General features: G+C 35.5%; 3 protein-coding genes across 4 annotated transcripts in view; all 3 read right to left on the reverse strand.

The window, feature by feature from the left end:
- Positions 1–798: 798 nt before the first annotated feature.
- Positions 799–4,411, reverse strand: LOC137068886 (uncharacterized). Its single transcript, XM_067437384.1, has 5 exons — positions 4,287–4,411; positions 4,023–4,086; positions 3,783–3,839; positions 3,492–3,668; positions 799–2,251 (listed from the first exon to the last, which is right to left on the reverse strand). The coding sequence occupies exons 1-5, from the start codon at positions 4,409–4,411 to the stop codon at positions 1,811–1,813; spliced, it is 864 nt and encodes a 287-aa protein (XP_067293485.1). The 3' UTR covers positions 799–1,810.
- A 4,117-nt stretch (positions 4,412–8,528) lies between these two features.
- On the reverse strand, positions 8,529–12,104 carry LOC137069045 (uncharacterized). Its single transcript, XM_067437398.1, has 5 exons — positions 11,980–12,104; positions 11,716–11,779; positions 11,476–11,532; positions 11,185–11,361; positions 8,529–9,944 (listed from the first exon to the last, which is right to left on the reverse strand). The coding sequence occupies exons 1-5, from the start codon at positions 12,102–12,104 to the stop codon at positions 9,504–9,506; spliced, it is 864 nt and encodes a 287-aa protein (XP_067293499.1). The 3' UTR covers positions 8,529–9,503.
- Positions 12,105–16,334: 4,230 nt separating this feature from the next.
- Positions 16,335–18,659, reverse strand: part of LOC137078182 (nectin-4-like) — a 38,758-nt gene continuing 36,433 nt past the window's right edge. The window contains exon 11 of one of the 2 annotated variants that reach the window (XM_067445303.1): positions 16,335–17,748. In XM_067445303.1, the coding sequence (XP_067301404.1) occupies positions 17,308–17,748 (441 nt within the window). In that variant the 3' untranslated portion in view covers positions 16,335–17,307. The remainder of the gene's footprint in view (positions 17,749–18,659) is intronic. The other variant, XM_067445298.1, reaches the window with a different exon arrangement.

Consider the following 18,659-nt stretch of genomic DNA (forward strand, 5'->3'; position numbering starts at 1 on the left):
AATACTGTTCACATAAATCAGTTTACCCTACAATCCAAAGACATAAAGATGAATTGGAGACTGTACTTTTGTCTTTGTGAGTGAGAATAATGTGTGTGTTTGTGTGTGTGTGGGACCGGCCATCTGTCCAGGGTGTTCTCCTGCCTTCCCATGACCCTATGTGGTGCTTTAGAAAATAATGGATGTGGATGGATGGAACTATGAGGGTTCTAGTCCTCCCTCTTTCTGCCGCTCTTCTGTCCACAAGTGTTTCCTTGATCCAGTTTCCAAGCAAAATCATTCTGAAGCCATCTTGATTTATCAAAAGATGACTGGGGGGAAAAAATGATAATAGGCTATTACTGTAATAGAGACTAGGGCAAAACGGATATCTGGGTATGCGTTCAGCTAAAATTTCAATTAATTTTGTTTGTATTAATTATTGAATTGTAAATATTCTGCTAAGAATTTATATTTCAGTATAATTAGAAATCCACAAAGTTTGCCATCATTTTGATTAAAATTTCCTTTTATCAGTTTTAAAAGCAGTATGTTAGCATTTGTAAAATGTACTGCAAATATGTGGCATTTTGACAAAAGCGTTCATGGATTTTGGAAAATGTGCATTTTGTTTGAAAGCAATTACAAATGATTCACAGTTTGGTCCGCATATAAACAGTTTTTGAAAATGTGGCTTCAGTATTGACCAATGCTTAAATTAATAAGGTTCAATTCTTTCTCATTTTTAAAAAATGGTATTAGCTTATCTCAGTTTTATTGTAGTATTTTGGTGGAACTTATGGTTAATGGTCCATTTTTCTTGGTGAATCACCACGGCTCTGATTTAGGCTGAAAGTATCAAACAATGATGTTCTGATTCAACACTGTTTTTTCTGAAATTAATCTAACATGGATACATGCAGTATAATTAGGGATGATTTAATAACTCATCATTAACGCCACCCCCAAACAATGTAGTGAACTGAATACACCAAAGTTACTCACCATCAAGACCCATTAAAGGCTTTATATTTTGTGATATAGAAAGGTCACAAGAGTATCTCAGGAGCTTGCGGTAATTAAAACTAAATGCATTTAAAGCTTTAGTACAGAATGAAGTATACGTGTTGTAAACAAAGACAATGTCACTCCTGCAATGACAATGACATTTTGTGAACACGCAGGAGTCATTCTCAAAATATGGTAATGCAATACTTCATAATACTATTCATGCACTGGGAAGTTTCCAGTCAACATACACAATAGACACATAAAAAAAATATTTCAAAACACCATTTGACATCTTTTTGGATTACAGACATTATGGTCAAAGTCACAGTGAAGGATTAACCGACCAGAAGGCAGTTTGTGTAGTATGTTCTCCCTCAACAGAAATTCAAGTGAAGCCTCATGTTGCAATAATAATAATAAAGAGATCTTAATTCCATTCCCTGGTCACACAGAGGAGCTCAACTCCGGTGGTCTCCAGTTAATCTGTATCTGAAACACATATCGGGCCCCATAATGCTCAATCGTCCCAGTTCCAGAATACATGCTGGTTTATGCAACTATTTGAGTAATGCTGGTATTGTTTTTCAGGTTTGAGTTTGGTTAGATGGTGGCCTGATAGTTCGGTTCATGTTATTGCCACTATGGGAATGTACTCATATAAAAGTTCATGTAATAGTTCCTTTTTAGAGTTTGTTATAGTCAAGACACAACCCTTGGAGTGAATTTACAAAAGAGCACATCCTTCTCCTGTAATGTCTACTGAGTTTAAATGGCGATGAATTCAAGACTCTTCTAAATGCAAGACGCTTGCAAACAAACACTAAACGATCTGAGCTTTGTGGATAGTTGGGCTATGCGGTGTGAGGAAAAGTTTTGCGTTGGCCGGGAGCAGGATGTTGTTTGGTTTCGACTTGGGCCGTAGAGTGCCATTGGCGCGTTCAAAATGGTTGGATAGCGCCTCAGATATCTGTGAACTCGCCGTCTCGCTGCTGCCATTTTCAAAGCCATCGTGCTCCGTTAAACCTCTGTGGACTCCTGAATCCGCAGGGCTAACAGAATCTTCTTCCTCTTCGTCTGTGAGAGTCGGGTACATGGACACTAAAGGTGAGTGATGACCTCTGCTGCCCGCTCTGCTACTTCCTCCGGATCGCGGCGTCCCCTCTGCTGGGAGAATGGCATTGCCGTTCCGAGATCGGATTATTTCATTGGGCTGTTCCATTGAATAAGAAGAGGGGTGGAGAGGAGGGAGAAGCTGGGTTTCCTGTGTAGGAAAATTTTAAATAGTGATTAGGTGCAATTTCACGTGCACATTTATTTGATAAAGCATACGTTAACTATGTTAGCATTGCTAAACAATTCAGAGATACTTAAGTATTAAGTGCTAGGTTTTTCAGATCATATGTAATTTATTATTATTATTAAGGGACCGTTCACACTAAGGATGATATCTATAATGATAACAATAAAGATAAAGTTCTTTAAATCATTCTCTATATTAAAGAATAGCAGTTCACACCACAGCTATAACAATAACAGCACAAAGAAACTATATCTTTGTTATCACTTTCAGAATAATTTTTTCCATGATGATAAATGATAAAAACATTGACAGCCAATCAGAATCCATCCTGCAGTACTCAAACTCGAGTATTTAAAGTGACAGACACGCTTTTTTATGAGTATTTGTATGGAATTAAGGGTAAAACACTATAAAGAGTGTAATATAGCCTACACTATATTGCAAAAGTTTTTGGATGCCTGCCTGTACATGCACATTAACTTTAATGACATCCCATTCTTAACTTGTAGGGTTTAATATGGATTAAATTTTGAACCCCCAGTCAAGCTCCTCCATGTGGGGTTGAAAGAAATCTCTTACGCCCAGCACATTCTGCATGTATTTGATAAGAAATACAATAATACTGTGAATTATTATTACAAGTTTTCTATTTGAATATATTTTAGAATGAAATTTATTCCCGTGATGCAAAGCTGTATTTTCAGCATCATTACTCCAGTCCTAAGTGTCACATGATCCTTCAGAAAATCATTATAATATGCTGATTTGCTGCAATAAACATTTATTATTATTATTATTATTATTATGTAAGAAACAGTTGTGCTGCTTAATATTTTTGTGGAAAACCTGATAATTATTTAGGTTTCTTTGACAGACTAGACATGTTAATAGAACTATTTAATTTAATTTAATTAGTTTATTTATCAGGGACAATGTACAAAATACATTAATCTTACGAAAAGATGTTTTGTACCAGAATTAGCTAATGCTAGTTTCCATCTGCAGTCCCCATGATATATGATGCATGCAATAATTTGAATACAATAGTACACAGCATTAAGTAATTTTTTTGCATGTTTATTTGGTGTGTGTGTGCAGCGTGCTCTTTTTCGAGCTCAAGCGGAGGACCCTTCTGTTACAAGGCCCGTTTCAAGGTGAAATTAAGCAAAGTCCGCTATGGTCAACCACATGTATCTCATACCTGTGACATGTTACTGTCCTCTTCATAAGACTCCATCATCATCATTCGAGTGGATTCTCTATCAGATCTCTCCATCAGTTTGTCTCGACCTCTTCTAGATGTGTTAAAAATTGCAGGTCGGCCGAGTGAGTCCACCCCTCCCAGCGTGGAACGACTATCCCTGGAGCGAGGACGATCCTGTGAAAGGAAACGTTTAGGGTTTCTAAGTGTTTTATGAGAGGAAAAACAACTGCAGAGTGTGACTGGTAAATGGATAAGAGCATTTTTAAAAACATTAAAAGAGAGACGAACCAGTGAGGAGAGACTTGTGCGTAGCGTCCCTTCAACTTTTAAAGGATGACTGTCCTCCTTTTAAAAGAAGACAGAGAGAGCAAAATTAGAGAGATGGTGATATGATATACAACTTTACATCCTACATACAATCCTATATAATATACATCCTTGTTTATTTATATGCATACCCAAAAAGGTAATTAGATACTCAAGCCAGATGCACAAAAAAACACAATTGGAGGCCTGCCAAGTCAACACCTCAAGCTCGTTGTGCTCCTCAAACCATTCCTGAATAATTTTTTCTTTGTGGCGCATTATCCCGCTGAAAGAGACCACAGCCACCAGGGAACACCGTTTCCATGAAAGGCTGTACATGGTCTGCAACAATGCTTAGGTAGTGTATATTTCGAAGCATCACACTGCCTTCCCATAATGCATCCTGGTGCCATGTGTTCCCCAGGTAAGCGACGCACATGCACCCTGCTATACACGTGAAGTACAAGAAAACATGATTCATCAGACCAGGCCACCTTCTTCCATTTCTCCATGGTCATGTTCTGTTGCTCATGTACCCACTGTTGGCACTTTCGGCAGTGGACAGCGGTCAGCATGGGCACCCTGACTGATCTGTAGCTATGCAGCCCCATACGCATCAAACTGCGATGTACTGTGTATTCTGACACCTTTATATCAGAACCAGCATTAACTTATTATTAGTAGTATTTTGTCTTATTAGTAGTATTTTGTTATTATTAGTAATTATTAGTAGTAGTTTGTCTGGCTAAAGACAATCTAAAAGCTCAATCTTTTAAGACTGAGCATTGGTCTGGGGAGTCTGCTCTGTATTTTTACTCCAAAAGAGGTGTGATCCACCGGCATAGTTTAAATGACTTTGTCTGTACGCAATTCAATAGACCTTCAACCAATCAGACCAACGATCCCTTGCTTCTCTACCCGTCAGTTTGTTAAACCCGCCAATAGCATACCATGTGCCGGTTTGTGATTGGTCCCCGTAAATTTGTAACAGAAGCGGGATAGAAATATACAGGTTTCCAGCCTGAGCTACAGGGCGAAATCAAATCACCAGCAGATTGTGCTGGGGTTTACCCAGTCTAATTAGTAGTAGTAGTAGTAGTAGGGGGCTTGCCAAATCAGAATCAGCGTGGTAGGCCTAACCAACATGCATGAATCCAATTTGTTGTTAAAGCTGTCACTGATCTTTATTACTGGTATTTGGAGAGCTACTTCACTGTGAAAAAATCATTTAATGCTTTGGAGTATAAAAGAATATTGCAGAATGGCTTGCTTCCCACAAATGAAAAGTTGTTATCTAAGGAGGAATGATCAGATGTTATTTTTCAACAAGACAACACTCCTGCCGAAAGTGACGTGGCTTGAGAACAAGTCCATCAGGCTCATGTTTGGAGTCCAGATTTGAACACTATTGTGAATAATTGGTCTCACATTAAACTCAAACAAACTAGGAGATCTTTTTCAACTACACATGAACTGTTTGAAGCCACTGAGTGGAAAACTTCTCCCTGTTGAGTTTACCCATAGAGCTTAAACATTAACAGAAAACATAGGGGAAGTTCATTTAACTACAGTATTTGTACAATTCTTGCTTATTTTCTTCCAGAGATTTGTTATTAAAATGGCTAAAAACATTAAAAGAACATTTTGGCTTGGACACTTTTCTTTAGTACAGTACTGGTCAAAAGTATGGAAACATTAATATGTTTAAAGTTTTTGAAAGAAGCCTCTGATGCTCATCAAACTTGCAATTATTTGAACAAAAATACAGGGTGGAGGGGGTTGGACTATTGTGAAATATTATAAAAATGTAAAATAATGATTTTCTATTTTAATATCAGCCTACTTTAATATATATATATATATATATATATATATATATATATATATATATATATATAATTATAATTTACTTCTGAAATGCAAAGCTGAATTTTCAGCATCATTACTCCAGTTTTTAGTGTCACATGATCCTTCAGAAATCATTCTAATATGCTGATTTGATATTATTATTTATTATCAATGTTGGAAAAAGTTGTGCCTGTTCTTTTTTTCTTTTTTTAAAAATCTGTGCTGCTTTTTTCAAGATTCATTAATGAATAAAATATTTAAAAGAACAGCATTTATTCAAAGTAGAAATCTTTTCTAAAAACATAAATCTTTACTATCACGTTTTATCAATTGAACACATCCTTGCTGAATAAAAATATTAATTTCTTTACAAAAAAAAAAGAAAGAAAAAAAATAGCAGACCCCCAACTTTTGAACTGTACGAGTGTATATTGTTACAAACGATTTCTATTTTAAATAAATTAAGTTTTTTATTCATCGGATAATCCTGAAAAAAAGTATCACAGGTTACAAAAAATATTAAGCAGCACAACTGTTTCCAACATTAATAATTAATCGTCATACTAGAATAATTTTTTGAAGGATCATGTGACACATGGCTGTAATGTTGCTGAAAATTCAGCTTTGATCACAGGAATAAGCAATATTTTAAAGTATAGAAAAATATTATTAAATTGTAATAATATTTCACAATATGATTTTATATCATATATTTATATCATATTTCATATATATATATATATATATATATATATGTATATATATATAGCCTATATATATATATATATATAGCCTATATATATATATATATATAGCCTATATATATATATATATATAGCCTATATATATATATATATATATATATATATATATATATATATATATATACACACTGTCGTGTGTGTGTGACCAACAAGACCCAGACACATTTTAAAATGTGCCCGCAAAAATACTGTCATATGAACTGGTTACATTCGTTGGTAACGTTACCTCTGTTTGGGGTTTTCCTTCTTCTTTATTTTCTTCACTGTTCCCTTTCCTTGGAAGAACCTGCTAAAATAAATAACGCGATTCCGGGAAGAAAAATCTGATCTATATAAATACCGTGATCTTTATAAACTACACTAATCCTTTGAGTGTGTTGTTATCTCCGGGATATTCTGCATGGTCAGGTGGAACAGAGATGTCCAGTTCAATTTTAGCAGGCATCGACAAATTAATCCATATTATCGGGGAAATAAATGCACAATTGTGTGTTTTCAAAAGATATACAATGCTGAAAAGAAAACTGTACAGTTCGGGAAGTTCAAATAAATCGGGAAGAGCTTCGACACTGCTGAAGGAGAAAAGATGATGGGTGGTAAATTCCTTAGCGAATGTGCCTAGAATTAAAAGCAGCGATGTGTGAAGCTCGCCATGGTGAGCAGTCAACAAAATGGACGGCGATACGCCTTTTTGAATAAATAAAAGTCCCGTTCTGAGCGCTTTGTGACCATTTAAATTTTCATTATTAATAACCCAATGAACTACGTACTAAAATAGGGTTAATCATTGTTTGTCTGCTGAATATTCTCCACTTGATAAACGATACTTTTTGTTAGGGAAACTGCAGGCAAAATTATTTAAAATAAATAATTTCCGAGTCTATTTCTTCTCTCTTCTTCCACGTGTAGAGGCCCTTTTGGTAAATATGAAGGACATTTAATTGCAATGCAGCGCCATGGAGAAAGACAGGGGCGAATTTTTAATACCATGTGACTGAAAGTCAGGTTTAAATCCAAAATAAAAGTCAAAGTTCCTGTACTAATGTGCAACCATTGTGATAGAAAATAACATGCTCGGGCTGCTCACTCTCACTCACATTTTTTTTTTTTAACTCAAACGTTCTCAGCCCTGCATTTACTTAATACTATTGTTATTGTTACAGTATTTTTTCAATCACTAACAAGCATCAGTTAATAGCTACTCAATCCACTTTTCCAAAACTCAGTAGGCTACTCTTCATTACCAACATCTTGGCTCCATTAGCCTACTCAGGCCAACACAATACTGTTCACATAAATCAGTTTACCCTACAATCCAAAGACATAAAGATGAATTGGAGACTGTACTTTTGTCTTTGTGAGTGAGAATAATGTGTGTGTTTGTGTGTGTGTGGGACCGGCCATCTGTCCAGGGTGTTCTCCTGCCTTCCCATGACCCTATGTGGTGCTTTAGAAAATAATGGATGTGGATGGATGGAACTATGAGGGTTCTAGTCCTCCCTCTTTCTGCCGCTCTTCTGTCCACAAGTGTTTCCTTGATCCAGTTTCCAAGCAAAATCATTCTGAAGCCATCTTGATTTATCAAAAGATGACTGGGGGGAAAAAATGATAATAGGCTATTACTGTAATAGAGACTAGGGCAAAACGGATATCTGGGTATGCGTTCAGCTAAAATTTCAATTAATTTTGTTTGTATTAATTATTGAATTGTAAATATTCTGCTAAGAATTTATATTTCAGTATAATTAGAAATCCACAAAGTTTGCCATCATTTTGATTAAAATTTCCTTTTATCAGTTTTAAAAGCAGTATGTTAGCATTTGTAAAATGTACTGCAAATATGTGGCATTTTGACAAAAGCGTTCATGGATTTTGGAAAATGTGCATTTTGTTTGAAAGCAATTACAAATGATTCACAGTTTGGTCCGCATATAAACAGTTTTTGAAAATGTGGCTTCAGTATTGACCAATGCTTAAATTAATAAGGTTCAATTCTTTCTCATTTTTAAAAAATGGTATTAGCTTATCTCAGTTTTATTGTAATATTTTGGTGGAACTTATGGTTAATGGTCCATTTTTCTTGGTGAATCACCACGGCTCTGATTTAGGCTGAAAGTATCAAACAATGATGTTCTGATTCAACACTGTTTTTTCTGAAATTAATCTAACATGGATACATGCAGTATAATTAGGGATGATTTAATAACTCATCATTAACGCCACCCCCAAACAATGTAGTGAACTGAATACACCAAAGTTACTCACCATCAAGACCCATTAAAGGCTTTATATTTTGTGATATAGAAAGGTCACAAGAGTATCTCAGGAGCTTGCGGTAATTAAAACTAAATGCATTTAAAGCTTTAGTACAGAATGAAGTATACGTGTTGTAAACAAAGACAATGTCACTCCTGCAATGACAATGACATTTTGTGAACACGCAGGAGTCATTCTCAAAATATGGTAATGCAATACTTCATAATACTATTCATGCACTGGGAAGTTTCCAGTCAACATACACAATAGACACATAAAAAAAATATTTCAAAACACCATTTGACATCTTTTTGGATTACAGACATTATGGTCAAAGTCACAGTGAAGGATTAACCGACCAGAAGGCAGTTTGTGTAGTATGTTCTCCCTCAACAGAAATTCAAGTGAAGCCTCATGTTGCAATAATAATAATAAAGAGATCTTAATTCCATTCCCTGGTCACACAGAGGAGCTCAACTCCGGTGGTCTCCAGTTAATCTGTATCTGAAACACATATCGGGCCCCATAATGCTCAATCGTCCCAGTTCCAGAATACATGCTGGTTTATGCAACTATTTGAGTAATGCTGGTATTGTTTTTCAGGTTTGAGTTTGGTTAGATGGTGGCCTGATAGTTCGGTTCATGTTATTGCCACTATGGGAATGTACTCATATAAAAGTTCATGTAATAGTTCCTTTTTAGAGTTTGTTATAGTCAAGACACAACCCTTGGAGTGAATTTACAAAAGAGCACATCCTTCTCCTGTAATGTCTACTGAGTTTAAATGGCGATGAATTCAAGACTCTTCTAAATGCAAGACGCTTGCAAACAAACACTAAACGATCTGAGCTTTGTGGATAGTTGGGCTATGCGGTGTGAGGAAAAGTTTTGCGTTGGCCGGGAGCAGGATGTTGTTTGGTTTCGACTTGGGCCGTAGAGTGCCATTGGCGCGTTCAAAATGGTTGGATAGCGCCTCAGATATCTGTGAACTCGCCGTCTCGCTGCTGCCATTTTCAAAGCCATCGTGCTCCGTTAAACCTCTGTGGACTCCTGAATCCGCAGGGCTAACAGAATCTTCTTCCTCTTCGTCTGTGAGAGTCGGGTACATGGACACTAAAGGTGAGTGATGACCTCTGCTGCCCGCTCTGCTACTTCCTCCGGATCGCGGCGTCCCCTCTGCTGGGAGAATGGCATTGCCGTTCCGAGATCGGATTATTTCATTGGGCTGTTCCATTGAATAAGAAGAGGGGTGGAGAGGAGGGAGAAGCTGGGTTTCCTGTGTAGGAAAATTTTAAATAGTGATTAGGTGCAATTTCACGTGCACATTTATTTGATAAAGCATACGTTAACTATGTTAGCATTGCTAAACAATTCAGAGATACTTAAGTATTAAGTGCTAGGTTTTTCAGATCATATGTAATTTATTATTATTATTAAGGGACCGTTCACACTAAGGATGATATCTATAATGATAACAATAAAGATAAAGTTCTTTAAATCATTCTCTATATTAAAGAATAGCAGTTCACACCACAGCTATAACAATAACAGCACAAAGAAACTATATCTTTGTTATCACTTTCAGAATAATTTTTTCCATGATGATAAATGATAAAAACATTGACAGCCAATCAGAATCCATCCTGCAGTACTCAAACTCGAGTATTTAAAGTGACAGACACGCTTTTTTATGAGTATTTGTATGGAATTAAGGGTAAAACACTATAAAGAGTGTAATATAGCCTACACTATATTGCAAAAGTTTTTGGATGCCTGCCTGTACATGCACATTAACTTTAATGACATCCCATTCTTAACTTGTAGGGTTTAATATGGATTAAATTTTGAACCCCCAGTCAAGCTCCTCCATGTGGGGTTGAAAGAAATCTCTTACGCCCAGCACATTCTGCATGTATTTGATAAGAAATACAATAATACTGTGAATTATTATTACAAGTTTTCTATTTGAATATATTTTAGAATGAAATTTATTCCCGTGATGCAAAGCTGTATTTTCAGCATCATTACTCCAGTCCTAAGTGTCACATGATCCTTCAGAAAATCATTATAATATGCTGATTTGCTGCAATAAACATTTATTATTATTATTATTATTATTATGTAAGAAACAGTTGTGCTGCTTAATATTTTTGTGGAAAACCTGATAATTATTTAGGTTTCTTTGACAGACTAGACATGTTAATAGAACTATTTAATTTAATTTAATTAGTTTATTTATCAGGGACAATGTACAAAATACATTAATCTTACGAAAAGATGTTTTGTACCAGAATTAGCTAATGCTAGTTTCCATCTGCAGTCCCCATGATATATGATGCATGCAATAATTTGAATACAATAGTACACAGCATTAAGTAATTTTTTTGCATGTTTATTTGGTGTGTGTGTGCAGCGTGCTCTTTTTCGAGCTCAAGCGGAGGACCCTTCTGTTACAAGGCCCGTTTCAAGGTGAAATTAAGCAAAGTCCGCTATGGTCAACCACATGTATCTCATACCTGTGACATGTTACTGTCCTCTTCATAAGACTCCATCATCATCATTCGAGTGGATTCTCTATCAGATCTCTCCATCAGTTTGTCTCGACCTCTTCTAGATGTGTTAAAAATTGCAGGTCGGCCGAGTGAGTCCACCCCTCCCAGCGTGGAACGACTATCCCTGGAGCGAGGACGATCCTGTGAAAGGAAACGTTTAGGGTTTCTAAGTGTTTTATGAGAGGAAAAACAACTGCAGAGTGTGACTGGTAAATGGATAAGAGCATTTTTAAAAACATTAAAAGAGAGACGAACCAGTGAGGAGAGACTTGTGCGTAGCGTCCCTTCAACTTTTAAAGGATGACTGTCCTCCTTTTAAAAGAAGACAGAGAGAGCAAAATTAGAGAGATGGTGATATGATATACAACTTTACATCCTACATACAATCCTATATAATATACATCCTTGTTTATTTATATGCATACCCAAAAAGGTAATTAGATACTCAAGCCAGATGCACAAAAAAACACAATTGGAGGCCTGCCAAGTCAACACCTCAAGCTCGTTGTGCTCCTCAAACCATTCCTGAATAATTTTTTCTTTGTGGCGCATTATCCCGCTGAAAGAGACCACAGCCACCAGGGAACACCGTTTCCATGAAAGGCTGTACATGGTCTGCAACAATGCTTAGGTAGTGTATATTTCGAAGCATCACACTGCCTTCCCATAATGCATCCTGGTGCCATGTGTTCCCCAGGTAAGCGACGCACATGCACCCTGCTATACACGTGAAGTACAAGAAAACATGATTCATCAGACCAGGCCACCTTCTTCCATTTCTCCATGGTCATGTTCTGTTGCTCATGTACCCACTGTTGGCACTTTCGGCAGTGGACAGCGGTCAGCATGGGCACCCTGACTGATCTGTAGCTATGCAGCCCCATACGCATCAAACTGCGATGTACTGTGTATTCTGACACCTTTATATCAGAACCAGCATTAACTTATTATTAGTAGTATTTTGTCTTATTAGTAGTATTTTGTTATTATTAGTAATTATTAGTAGTAGTTTGTCTGGCTAAAGACAATCTAAAAGCTCAATCTTTTAAGACTGAGCATTGGTCTGGGGAGTCTGCTCTGTATTTTTACTCCAAAAGAGGTGTGATCCACCGGCATAGTTTAAATGACTTTGTCTGTACGCAATTCAATAGACCTTCAACCAATCAGACCAACGATCCCTTGCTTCTCTACCCGTCAGTTTGTTAAACCCGCCAATAGCATACCATGTGCCGGTTTGTGATTGGTCCCCGTAAATTTGTAACAGAAGCGGGATAGAAATATACAGGTTTCCAGCCTGAGCTACAGGGCGAAATCAAATCACCAGCAGATTGTGCTGGGGTTTACCCAGTCTAATTAGTAGTAGTAGTAGTAGTAGGGGGCTTGCCAAATCAGAATCAGCGTGGTAGGCCTAACCAACATGCATGAATCCAATTTGTTGTTAAAGCTGTCACTGATCTTTATTACTGGTATTTGGAGAGCTACTTCACTGTGAAAAAATCATTTAATGCTTTGGAGTATAAAAGAATATTGCAGAATGGCTTGCTTCCCACAAATGAAAAGTTGTTATCTAAGGAGGAATGATCAGATGTTATTTTTCAACAAGACAACACTCCTGCCGAAAGTGACGTGGCTTGAGAACAAGTCCATCAGGCTCATGTTTGGAGTCCAGATTTGAACACTATTGTGAATAATTGGTCTCACATTAAACTCAAACAAACTAGGAGATCTTTTTCAACTACACATGAACTGTTTGAAGCCACTGAGTGGAAAACTTCTCCCTGTTGAGTTTACCCATAGAGCTTAAACATTAACAGAAAACATAGGGGAAGTTCATTTAACTACAGTATTTGTACAATTCTTGCTTATTTTCTTCCAGAGATTTGTTATTAAAATGGCTAAAAACATTAAAAGAACATTTTGGCTTGGACACTTTTCTTTAGTACAGTACTGGTCAAAAGTATGGAAACATTAATATGTTTAAAGTTTTTGAAAGAAGCCTCTGATGCTCATCAAACTTGCAATTATTTGAACAAAAATACAGGGTGGAGGGGGTTGGACTATTGTGAAATATTATAAAAATGTAAAATAATGATTTTCTATTTTAATATCAGCCTACTTTAATATATATATATATATATATATATATATATATATATATATATATATATATATATATATATATATATATATATATATATATATATATATATAATTATAATTTACTTCTGAAATGCAAAGCTGAATTTTCAGCATCATTACTCCAGTTTTTAGTGTCACATGATCCTTCAGAAATCATTCTAATATGCTGATTTGATATTATTATTTATTATCAATGTTGGAAAAAGTTGTGCCTGTTCTTTTTTTCTTTTTTTAAAAATCTGTGCTGCTTTTTTCAAGATTCATTAATGAATAAAATATTTAAAAGAACAGCATTTATTCAAAGTAGAAATCTTTTCTAAAAACATAAATCTTTACTATCACGTTTTATCAATTGAACACATCCTTGCTGAATAAAAATATTAATTTCTTTACAAAAAAAAAAGAAAGAAAAAAAATAGCAGACCCCCAACTTTTGAACTGTACGAGTGTATATTGTTACAAACGATTTCTATTTTAAATAAATTAAGTTTTTTATTCATCGGATAATCCTGAAAAAAAGTATCACAGGTTACAAAAAATATTAAGCAGCACAACTGTTTCCAACATTAATAATTAATCGTCATACTAGAATAATTTTTTGAAGGATCATGTGACACATGGCTGTAATGTTGCTGAAAATTCAGCTTTGATCACAGGAATAAGCAATATTTTAAAGTATAGAAAAATATTATTAAATTGTAATAATATTTCACAATATGATTTTATATCATATATTTATATCATATTTCATATATATATATATATATATATATATGTATATATATATAGCCTATATATATATATATATATAGCCTATATATATATATATATATATAGCCTATATATATATATATATATATATATATATATATAGCCTATATATATATATATATATATATATATATATATATATATATATATATATATATATATATATATATATATATATATATATATATATATATATATATATATATATACACACTGTCGTGTGTGTGTGACCAACAAGACCCAGACACATTTTAAAATGTGCCCGCAAAAATACTGTCATATGAACTGGTTACATTCGTTGGTAACGTTACCTCTGTTTGGGGTTTTCCTTCTTCTTTATTTTCTTCACTGTTCCCTTTCCTTGGAAGAACCTGCTAAAATAAATAACGCGATTCCGGGAAGAAAAATCTGATCTATATAAATACCGTGATCTTTATAAACTACACTAATCCTTTGAGTGTGTTGTTATCTCCGGGATATTCTGCATGGTCAGGTGGAACAGAGATGTCCAGTTCAATTTTAGCAGGCATCGACAAATTAATCCATATTATCGGGGAAATAAATGCACAATTGTGTGTTTTCAAAAGATATACAATGCTGAAAAGAAAACTGTACAGTTCGGGAAGTTCAAATAAATCGGGAAGAGCTTCGACACTGCTGAAGGAGAAAAGATGATGGGTGGTAAATTCCTTAGCGAATGTGCCTAGAATTAAAAGCAGCGATGTGTGAAGCTCGCCATGGTGAGCAGTCAACAAAATGGACGGCGATACGCCTTTTTGAATAAATAAAAGTCCCGTTCTGAGCGCTTTGTGACCATTTAAATTTTCATTATTAATAACCCAATGAACTACGTACTAAAATAGGGTTAATCATTGTTTGTCTGCTGAATATTCTCCACTTGATAAACGATACTTTTTGTTAGGGAAACTGCAGGCAAAATTATTTAAAATAAATAATTTCCGAGTCTATTTCTTCTCTCTTCTTCCACGTGTAGAGGCCCTTTTGGTAAATATGAAGGACATTTAATTGCAATGCAGCGCCATGGAGAAAGACAGGGGCGAATTTTTAATACCATGTGACTGAAAGTCAGGTTTAAATCCAAAATAAAAGTCAAAGTTCCTGTACTAATGTGCAACCATTGTGATAGAAAATAACATGCTCGGGCTGCTCACTCTCACTCACATTTTTTTTTTTTTAACTCAAACGTTCTCAGCCCTGCATTTACTTAATACTATTGTTATTGTTACAGTATTTTTTCAATCACTAACAAGCATCAGTTAATAGCTACTCAATCCACTTTTCCAAAACTCAGTAGGCTACTCTTCATTACCAACATCTTGGCTCCATTAGCCTACTCAGGCCAACACAATACTGTTCACATAAATCAGTTTACCCTACAATCCAAAGACATAAAGATGAATTGGAGACTGTACTTTTGTCTTTGTGAGTGAGAATAATGTGTGTGTTTGTGTGTGTGTGGGACCGGCCATCTGTCCAGGGTGTTCTCCTGCCTTCCCATGACCCTATGTGGTGCTTTAGAAAATAATGGATGTGGATGGATGGAACTATGAGGGTTCTAGTCCTCCCTCTTTCTGCCGCTCTTCTGTCCACAAGTGTTTCCTTGATCCAGTTTCCAAGCAAAATCATTCTGAAGCCATCTTGATTTATCAAAAGATGACTGGGGGGAAAAAATGATAATAGGCTATTACTGTAATAGAGACTAGGGCAAAACGGATATCTGGGTATGCGTTCAGCTAAAATTTCAATTAATTTTGTTTGTATTAATTATTGAATTGTAAATATTCTGCTAAGAATTTATATTTCAGTATAATTAGAAATCCACAAAGTTTGCCATCATTTTGATTAAAATTTCCTTTTATCAGTTTTAAAAGCAGTATGTTAGCATTTGTAAAATGTACTGCAAATATGTGGCATTTTGACAAAAGCGTTCATGGATTTTGGAAAATGTGCATTTTGTTTGAAAGCAATTACAAATGATTCACAGTTTGGTCCGCATATAAACAGTTTTTGAAAATGTGGCTTCAGTATTGACCAATGCTTAAATTAATAAGGTTCAATTCTTTCTCATTTTTAAAAAATGGTATTAGCTTATCTCAGTTTTATTGTAATATTTTGGTGGAACTTATGGTTAATGGTCCATTTTTCTTGGTGAATCACCACGGCTCTGATTTAGGCTGAAAGTATCAAACAATGATGTTCTGATTCAACACTGTTTTTTCTGAAATTAATCTAACATGGATACATGCAGTATAATTAGGGATGATTTAATAACTCATCATTAACGCCACCCCCAAACAATGTAGTGAACTGAATACACCAAAGTTACTCACCATCAAGACCCATTAAAGGCTTTATATTTTGTGATATAGAAAGGTCACAAGAGTATCTCAGGAGCTTGCGGTAATTAAAACTAAATGCATTTAAAGCTTTAGTACAGAATGAAGTATACGTGTTGTAAACAAAGACAATGTCACTCCTGCAATGACAATGACATTTTGTGAACACGCAGGAGTCATTCTCAAAATATGGTAATGCAATACTTCATAATACTATTCATGCACTGGGAAGTTTCCAGTCAACATACACAATAGACACATAAAAAAAATATTTCAAAACACCATTTGACATCTTTTTGGATTACAGACATTATGGTCAAAGTCACAGTGAAGGATTAACCGACCAGAAGGCAGTTTGTGTAGTATGTTCTCCCTCAACAGAAATTCAAGTGAAGCCTCATGTTGCAATAATAATAATAAAGAGATCTTAATTCCATTCCCTGGTCACACAGAGGAGCTCAACTCCGGTGGTCTCCAGTTAATCTGTATCTGAAACACATATCGGGCCCCATAATGCTCAATCGTCCCAGTTCCAGAATACATGCTGGTTTATGCAACTATTTGAGTAATGCTGGTATTGTTTTTCAGGTTTGAGTTTGGTTAGATGGTGGCCTGATAGTTCGGTTCATGTTATTGCCACTATGGGAATGTACTCATATAAAAGTTCATGTAATAGTTCCTTTTTAGAGTTTGTTATAGTCAAGACACAACCCTTGGAGTGAATTTACAAAAGAGCACATCCTTCTCCTGTAATGTCTACTGAGTTTAAATGGCGATGAATTCAAGACTCTTCTAAATGCAAGACGCTTGCAAACAAACACTAAACGATCTGAGCTTTGTGGATAGTTGGGCTATGCGGTGTGAGGAAAAGTTTTGCGTTGGCCGGGAGCAGGATGTTGTTTGGTTTCGACTTGGGCCGTAGAGTGCCATTGGCGCGTTCAAAATGGTTGGATAGCGCCTCAGATATCTGTGAACTCGCCGTCTCGCTGCTGCCATTTTCAAAGCCATCGTGCTCCGTTAAACCTCTGTGGACTCCTGAATCCGCAGGGCTAACAGAATCTTCTTCCTCTTCGTCTGTGAGAGTCGGGTACATGGACACTAAAGGTGAGTGATGACCTCTGCTGCCCGCTCTGCTACTTCCTCCGGATCGCGGCGTCCCCTCTGCTGGGAGAATGGCATTGCCGTTCCGAGATCGGATTATTTCATTGGGCTGTTCCATTGAATAAGAAGAGGGGTGGAGAGGAGGGAGAAGCTGGGTTTCCTGTGTAGGAAAATTTTAAATAGTGATTAGGTGCAATTTCACGTGCACATTTATTTGATAAAGCATACGTTAACTATGTTAGCATTGCTAAACAATTCAGAGATACTTAAGTATTAAGTGCTAGGTTTTTCAGATCATATGTAATTTATTATTATTATTAAGGGACCGTTCACACTAAGGATGATATCTATAATGATAACAATAAAGATAAAGTTCTTTAAATCATTCTCTATATTAAAGAATAGCAGTTCACACCACAGCTATAACAATAACAGCACAAAGAAACTATATCTTTGTTATCACTTTCAGAATAATTTTTTCCATGATGATAAATGATAAAAACATTGACAGCCAATCAGAATCCATCCTGCAGTACTCAAACTCGAGTATTTAAAGTGACAGACACGCTTTTTTATGAGTATTTGTATGGAATTAAGGGTAAAACACTATAAAGAGTGTAATATAGCCTACACTATATTGCAAAAGTTTTTGGATGCCTGCCTGTACATGCACATTAACTTTAATGACATCCCATTCTTAACTTGTAGGGTTTAATATGGATTAAATTTTGAACCCCCAGTCAAGCTCCTCCATGTGGGGTTGAAAGAAATCTCTTACGCCCAGCACATTCTGCATGTATTTGATAAGAAATACAATAATACTGTGAATTATTATTACAAGTTTTCTATTTGAATATATTTTAGAATGAAATTTATTCCCGTGATGCAAAGCTGTATTTTCAGCATCATTACTCCAGTCCTAAGTGTCACATGATCCTTCAGAAAATCATTATAATATGCTGATTTGCTGCAATAAACATTTATTATTATTATTATTATTATTATGTAAGAAACAGTTGTGCTGCTTAATATTTTTGTGGAAAACCTGATAATTATTTAGGTTTCTTTGAC

This window comes from Pseudorasbora parva, chromosome 1 (genome assembly GCF_024679245.1).
Source record: "Pseudorasbora parva isolate DD20220531a chromosome 1, ASM2467924v1, whole genome shotgun sequence".
Lineage (NCBI taxonomy): Eukaryota > Metazoa > Chordata > Actinopteri > Cypriniformes > Gobionidae > Pseudorasbora > Pseudorasbora parva.